At 45.7% G+C, this 7,690-nt stretch overlaps 1 protein-coding gene and 2 non-coding genes across 3 annotated transcripts; 2 read left to right on the forward strand and 1 right to left on the reverse strand.

Moving 5' to 3' along the window:
* Window positions 1-60: 60 nt before the first annotated feature.
* On the reverse strand, window positions 61-815 carry PHACADRAFT_197569 (uncharacterized protein; the record flags this gene model as incomplete). Its single annotated transcript, XM_007397784.1, has 3 exons — window positions 61-90; window positions 169-563; window positions 647-815. The coding sequence occupies 3 exons, from the start codon at window positions 813-815 to the stop codon at window positions 61-63; spliced, it is 594 nt and encodes a 197-aa protein (XP_007397846.1).
* A 324-nt stretch (window positions 816-1,139) lies between these two features.
* On the forward strand, window positions 1,140-1,227 carry PHACADRAFT_t98. The gene has a single exon. It is a non-coding gene; the product is annotated as a tRNA-Ala (tRNA).
* A 5,814-nt stretch (window positions 1,228-7,041) lies between these two features.
* Window positions 7,042-7,129, forward strand: PHACADRAFT_t99. The gene has a single exon. It is a non-coding gene; the product is annotated as a tRNA-Ala (tRNA).
* The last annotated feature ends 561 nt before the right edge of the window (window positions 7,130-7,690 follow it).

Raw genomic sequence — 7,690 nt, forward strand, 5'->3', positions numbered from 1 at the left:
CAGTGAGGCCAATTGATAATCTCTTGTCTCTTGCTCTTCTACCCTCTCTCTTCGGACGAGCTATGGGCGGGACACCAGGAGGAAGTGACCCTGTAAGGAGTATGTGTTAGTGGACGCTTCACGCAAGATCAGGTACCTACCCGACTCCTGGCTTCCATAGACACGTACACGGCGGAGCGTGACCGCGAGGTCCATGTAGAGCGCGTTTAAAGTGTGTCGCACAAAGATGCTGCTAGCAATATACAGATGTAGGCCTTCGAACGCGAGAGTCTTCGGGAACGGCGCGGGTAGCGGTGTCGGTGGGGTGTATGTCAGCTTAATGCGTGGGCCGTAGATGCTCTCGCCATCGGCGCCTCCATCCTTCGTTTTTGCCCTGACGCTCGTACTCGTATTCACACTAGGCTTGGGTCTGAGGCCGAGCCATATCGCGCCAGGGAATGTCCACATGCGTCTTTTCGGTGGACTAACAGCAGCTGGTGGGTCGGGGCGCACGTCCGTGCTCGACACGAGTCCAGTCGCGAAGAAGTCTGGGAGCGTCTGCTGCAGGATGTAGGTGGCGCGACCTGCGCACACGGCACGACTGAGAGGTAGTATCAGGCCGTCGTTTATATGATACACCCCGCACTACGCGAATACGCAAACACACCTGTGCGAATTTCCCATTCCTGATCCGAAATCTCAGAATCCTTATGGCCCTGCGGGTCTTCCGGACTGAACGGTGGCTCGCTTTCGTCTGAGGTCGATAGGAGAGTCTGTCTGGGCGAAAGCAGAGCAGCAACTAGAAGGGTACCATATTCAGCTGGGTGGTGGGCCATTGAGCAACGATCCGCGCGAATATTGTGTGGTAAAGACGGGTACATTCGTTCCGCATCCGGGGGCCCTGAGACGGACAGACCGACGTTCGCTGCTGCCATCGACACCAGTCGCCTTGGCAGGAGGTTCACACATTTTCTGGAGTAGCCTCTACATGTTGTTAGTATCGATATCGGCGATGATAGTGAGGATAAACGACGGAGACAGCAGAGTGTGGAAGAAGACATTGCTAGCCCGACACAATACCCTGACGTCGTGCGTTCTTCGTTGGTCAAGTCTACGTTGAATAGGATATCATAATGTGCCACAGCGCAGCATGTATTTAAGGGCACATGGTGTAGTTGGTTATCACATCCGCTTAGCACATAGTTTGTGAAATGCGGAAGGTGCTGGGTTCAATTCCCAGTGTGTCCATTAATGAAGCTGACTTTTTGTTTCTTCTCTCCCTCGGTTTTGTTTGTTTATTTGATGTAAGGCTCTAACTGTTTAGTTTATGTGTAATTTTTTTTGTAAACACACAGTAAACAGTTCTAAACATTTATAAACAATAAAAAAAAGTAATCAAACAGTTAGTACAGATATTTGTTTGATCATGCTGGAATAGCTTCTGATAAAACTGTGCAAGCCCATCTGCTTAACACAAATACCTTCCATGCTGGTTTGAGCCCAAAAAGGAGGGCACAAAAGTTGATGCTACACCAATGGGTGGCGGTGAGATCAAACCAACCTCATGACAAGGTTTTGATAAGACATGCATCAGATATCACAAATTGATCTGGTTCCAGGGTCCCAGCAGAATAGTTCAGCCAATTTTGAATCAGTGTTTGCGAGCAAGCCTGGAACAAGCTTTGGCTCATGATCAGAATAGTGCTGCTGGGTGTTAGTTGCATCAACCTGAGCCTGGGACCTGTTGTGGGCATAGCCCTGCCCTGTATTTTTTGAAAGTGTTCCTAAGGTGCTGTGCTATATCTGTGACATAGGTGTTTGGCAGCACAGTGGTGCAAGGTTAGGTTTGGATTTAGGCTGGTGAGTCAAAGTCTGGCTATTGCTAGCTGAACCCGAAGTGTTGCCTAAATTAGAGTTCTGAGCCTGTACTGTGGTGGACATCTCACTGCGTCTGCTGAAACATATCACACTTGAGATACCAGCAAAGATTCAATGCAGATGTAGTGTATGTTGGGTGTTCAAATATAAAGAGTTAGTATGTGCAATATATTGGACTAGACAGTGCTCACATTATGCATAGGATGACTGCAGCTACCCTGGCAGTGTGCGGTCATCATACCTCAAATACAGGACAAATTGTGGCCCAACATACACTTGATCTGGATAAGAGTGCTTCAATAGTTTTGCAAATTATAGTATAATATTTGTACTAGATATGCTCCAAATACATTTATCATTTGGACCAATATACAAATTTAGAGTACCCCTTAATTCCACCAGGGCACTGATTCGAGCACAACCTTATCATCATGGCGGGTGTTGCACTGCTCATGATCTATACCTTTTTGACCTGCCGCCTCCACCTACTATTCATTAGTTGGAGTACCAGTATTGTGTGCTGACACCCTGTATACAATGTGGTCAAACTAGGCTGATATGAGTATAAAAGGCTGTAACTCACTAGAGGTCGCATTGGCAGAGAAGATGGCGCTCATAAGTGGAGGCAAAGAACCACACCACAATGGCATGGTACTGCTGCATCAGCCACTGGTCATTGACTGCATGTTTAGCTTTCTTTGTGTTACACAATGCAGCTACAGAGAATATCCTGGTAGTTTCACTTCAATAAATCAGCCTTTGTCATTCAAAAGAGTGAACAGTGTACACTCACAGATGTCTATCCTCCACCTTCTCCTCAGCTGTCACTAGCATGAGTACTTCCAGTGACTCACAGCCTTTTGACTTCAATGTGGAATACTCCAGCATGCTGATGTCTGAGCAGCGTGACCAAGTCAGAACCATGCTGGCAGGGACACAGTCATCTGTAAGCATATCAACTCACTTTGATAAACAAATCCACACATGATACAGATACTCACATTTGCAGATGACCCAGCCACCCACCCAGTCCACTACAAGTTCTGCAAGTGGCCCATAACACCTCCCTCTAGCTGCACCAGTTCCAGTACAATGAAAGTGAACCTGAGTACGAAGGTCTTACCCTTTGCCCAAATCATGTCAAACTTGTCCATGACGTGTGCAATCTAGCAATCAATGGGACCGGGCAAGCCTAGCACCTCTTGGTGGTACTGTTTCTTGCTCTCTTCATCTGGAAACTGCAAGCTGCATTAAGGTGGCCAACCTGATAACTTCACTTTGTGAACCTTTGGCATATTGAAGGGCTTGGTGGTCAAGTGAGTTCAACCTTGGTGGGAGCCACCCTATGGCAGGATAACTCTCTATTGGCCACAGATGTTAGTACATTATACAGTATGAATACACAGAGTATGTTGAGGCTAGATATCTCTGAAGTGGGTGAGGCAGGCAAACTGGCATATTAGATGTAGGTGAGGCACTAGACACACCACACATCAGAGGTAGGTTGGGTCGTGATATACAATGGCAGCCTCGGCAACACAAACCAGTGCTTAGTCCATTGTTGCAACGTGGCTCACACATACATACACACAAGCTACGCTACATACAGGTAATGTACACTAAATACTATCTGAAGTAATGGCATATCCTGACATTATATAGTTTCTAGCAAATGCAGTATCTCATCTGTCATAGACTCTTGATGTGTGTTTAGCCATAGTTTGTACAGGTGGCTTAGTAGTTAAGCGACTATGCTTCTGGGCTGTCACTAGAGTGGATACTCGATGTTGATCAAAGAGTGAGGTGTAGGCCCAGAGAGTCATGCATGATAACACATCTAGGCTGCTGCTAGGATGACAGAGTCTAGATCATCAGCATGTTTGTGGTAGTGAGCTAATGATGTGGCTGCTGATTCAGAATGTCTGATGTAGTTAGGGTTGAGTGTTCCTTGTTGATCAGATTCCTGATGGCAATTGTAGGACTGTATTACTGAGGCAGCTATCCACTGAGACAGTGTGAAAGTCTGCAGCTAATAGGGCATAGTGTATGACATGTGCCAGGCCAACAAGGTTTGAATGTTCAATGCTGATCAAACTCTAAAGGATGGGAGTCAGCTTTGATGCTGTGTGAGACCAGTGGAGGTCAGATGTCTGATGCTGATCGGACTCCACTGGAAAATGCTGGAGAGCTGTGCAAATAGCCTCCTTGATGGCGGTGTTATGTGAGCAGGTCAGGCGTGTTGATGTGCTGATGTGTTATGGAGGTGTGAAAGTAAACTGGTGCTAACATGAGGGTTTGGGCACTGACAACTTTCTAGACATCGTACAAACCAGAGAGGAATTGTAGAAATACAGAGAAAAATATAGGGCAGGGCTATACTCACAACAGAACCAGCCCATGAGCACATGCTGGAGCACAGACTATATACCATATATAGTAGCTCACACAGAATATATTACATTAAAAATGACAATCAGAATATATTTGGGCTCTCAGAGTGTACATCACCAAATATCAACTAATGGACTAGGTACTGCATTAGGCTTCTTCATCTTTCCATATATTGCCAATGCGTTGCTTCCACCAGCCTGAAACTTGTCATTCAAGCTGCAGAAAAGTTTGGCATGTTCTCATAGTCAACACTCTATATGGAGGCATAAGTAATAAAAAGCTTACCAGCACATGTTCATCTGCCATAGCTGAAGCCCCTTATCTACAGCCTCTTGATCACCTGTAAGTAAGATCTGAGACATGCCACGTACACGATTAGCCTGACATAGTACTAGTAGAGTTGACAAGAAGTTACATACCAGAAAATGAGCCTTCTAGCTCTCAACTACCCATTGCCAACTGGTACACTTGTGTTAGCTGCAATGCCATAGGTCTTGCTGCAAGAAGGAATGAGGAAGAGGGGAAAGAGTGAGAGATAAGAGACAAGAAAGCGACACTGGCTTATGAGTGATTGCACCATCAGTTTAGGGCCAATGCCAAACGACTTGAGAAAAGTCATGTGTCACATGCAAGCACCTGCGCTAGGCAATGGACCCACCTGAGAACCTTGAAATCGAACAGACACCTGGGGCAGACAATGGAATGGTGCTAGAGGAAGGCAAAATGAAGGAATGAGATGTGAGATTGAATTGTTGTCTCATTGGTGTGGAAGCACGGCTTGATCTAAGGTTGATTCTATACATGCTTCACCAACATCAGACTGACTGCTTGGCTCACTCCATGGTGTAGAGTGGCATGGCCTGCAGAGGCGCTTGCTCAATGCACAAGAAGACAAAGCTGCAACTTCCCATCCAATATATCAATATTTTCGACAGGTCCAGCATGACAGAGAGCTGCAGGCACACAAAAGTCCTGATCAGCAAGAGTAGCATTGCGAGGTAGCATTGTATTTGAGAGCAGCTATGCTTGACATGAGTCCTGTCGTAAAGAAGTCTGGGAGCATCTGCTACAGAGTATAGATTGTGCAACCTGCGCACACGGCATAGCTGTGAGATAGTATTAGGTCATTGTTTATACCACGTGCCTTGCAAGCCAAAAATGAGCAAACATACCTGTATGGATCTTCCATTCCTGGTCTGAAATCTCAGAATCCTTAAGGCCTTGCAGGCCTTCTAGACTGGTCAGTGGCTCGTCCTCATTCTAGATTGACAGGAGAGTCTGTTTTGGTGAAAGTAATGTGACAGCTAGAAGCGTACCATACTCAGCTGGATGGGCCGCTAGAGTACTGTGTGTATCAATATTGTGCAGCAAAGCCAACTGAACTAGTTCTGTGTCCGGAAGCCTTGAGATAGGATAAACCAATGTTTGCTACTGCCGCTGATGCCAGCTGCCCCTGCAGGAGGCTTACACATGTCTTAAAGCAGTCTCTGCATGCTATGAGTAGTGACATTAATGATGGCAGAGGAAATCGACAATAAAGGCAGTAGGTGGGAGAAGACATTGCCAGCCCAACGTATGTATTGATGTTGCATCAGAAAGTCCCCGGAAATATAAGTAATGTATAAAAAAGTTCAGGGCCTACTATAAGTAAATAAGCCCTGTAATTTACATTATTTACCGGAGGCTACAGTCCATTTGCTCCACTATAAATTACAGTAAATTATGGTCAATAACAGTAAGAAAAAGTTAGAAAGATAAGACACTCCCAGATAAGAGGCCTTGCCATTTTCAAGGGTACTGCCAACAACGCATAGTTTTGGTGCTCTTTCTGGGATGGGTGTGCTGTCAAATTAATTCCTAGAAGCTTCTTCATCAGTGTCCAGTGCATGATGCTGCTGATCCAATGCTGCAATCTTCACCTCGAGAATAAGCAGCATCTGGTCAATGTTAATGTCATCCAGCCATCTGTTTGCTGAGAAACCTTGAGAGATGGTCTACTGATGAAGTGCTACCACCACCAGTGAGACTGTGACTGCCATACTACTGCCGCAAAGTTATCCAAGGCAACCTGAGCTGTAGTAATGAAGCTGGTATTCAAGGTACCAAAAACTGAGGAGAGCTTGTCAAAGGTCATGCATCATAGATCTAAGTATCGTGCGCCTCATGTGCAAGCATCCAGTAGTGGAGTACCATGAAGGGATGCTTGTAACTACCAAAAATAATTGAACAGAAGCTTTGGTCCCACTATGACCCAGCTACACCATGAAGAGCTGTCACTAGAGAGTTACAGATAATAAAAGTTAGAAGCAGGCAGTTGGTATTTAATAACAATGGATCTGTCAGGGAGAAGTAAGAGCATGCATTTCTGTTTACTTTCTAACCCACTGGAAGTGGAGCAAATAGCCATAGCTGAAGCTGCTGTACACAGTGGCATACATGGCAGGCATTCTATCTGATACTATTCATGAGAGGTCAGACATGGTGTGGGCAGAGTGCAAGCAGCAGAATTTTCATTCACTGTAGGTGTAGAATGCATGCATATGCCTTTCTCTGCCTGAGTGTGTTTTCTCTGCTGCACAGCAGACTCTGGGCCCTTGGGGAGTTTTTGACACTTTCTTACACCTCCTGTCCGGGCCTCACTGTAAATGATGTAATTTACAGTAATTTACCTACTTATTTACTTACATGTAATTTACACCAACCTTTCTGATGTAACACTAGTACATGTGCACTCTTCTTCAACTGAGCTAAATGAAGTATTATATATTGGGATATAATGCCCCATTTAAGCAGGGGCACATGGTGTAGTTGGTTATCACATCCGCTTAGCACGTAGTTTGTGAAATGCGGAAGGTGCTGGGTTCAATTCCCAGTGTGTCCACTATGGGTTGATCCGATTTTTTCCTCCCCTTTTCTGTGAAAGCGGGGAGGGCCCTGTGTACCCTGTGGTTTAAACTTTGTAACTCTAGTTTCGTCTGCCATGCGGATCGGAGCTGCAGACTCGAATACTTGATGTTGCTCTCACTACCCAGCTCATCCACGAACGTTATGCTCGTCCTTCTTGGTCTCCTACGCATAAGCTAAACCGGTTACTGCGTTTCGTTAACCCGCTACATTCGAATTTTATGTACATAGCACACCGGATTCCTCAAGGCCTCACCTCTTATGCGTTATGCAGCACTTTGTCTTAGCTGAGAAATGACTTGAGCTTCCTTTCTACTCTCCGCCGTGCACTTTCGGTGAAAGTCTGCAAACTGAAGTTAAGTAATTCAAGATCATCACTTACATACGTACGATTCAAGCTACGGCTGACTTGCCGGGCTCTAGTCAATTCGCCGTTACCCAGCATGCGATTCTCATCTGGACGCCGCACAGACCTTCAACAGAAGGGTGGAAATGCGAGTGATAACTGTACTCTAATACAAATCAAACCAAGTAAACA

The sequence above is a fragment of the Phanerochaete carnosa genome (genome assembly GCF_000300595.1).
Source record: "Phanerochaete carnosa HHB-10118-sp unplaced genomic scaffold PHACAscaffold_7, whole genome shotgun sequence".
Lineage (NCBI taxonomy): Eukaryota > Fungi > Basidiomycota > Agaricomycetes > Polyporales > Phanerochaetaceae > Phanerochaete > Phanerochaete carnosa.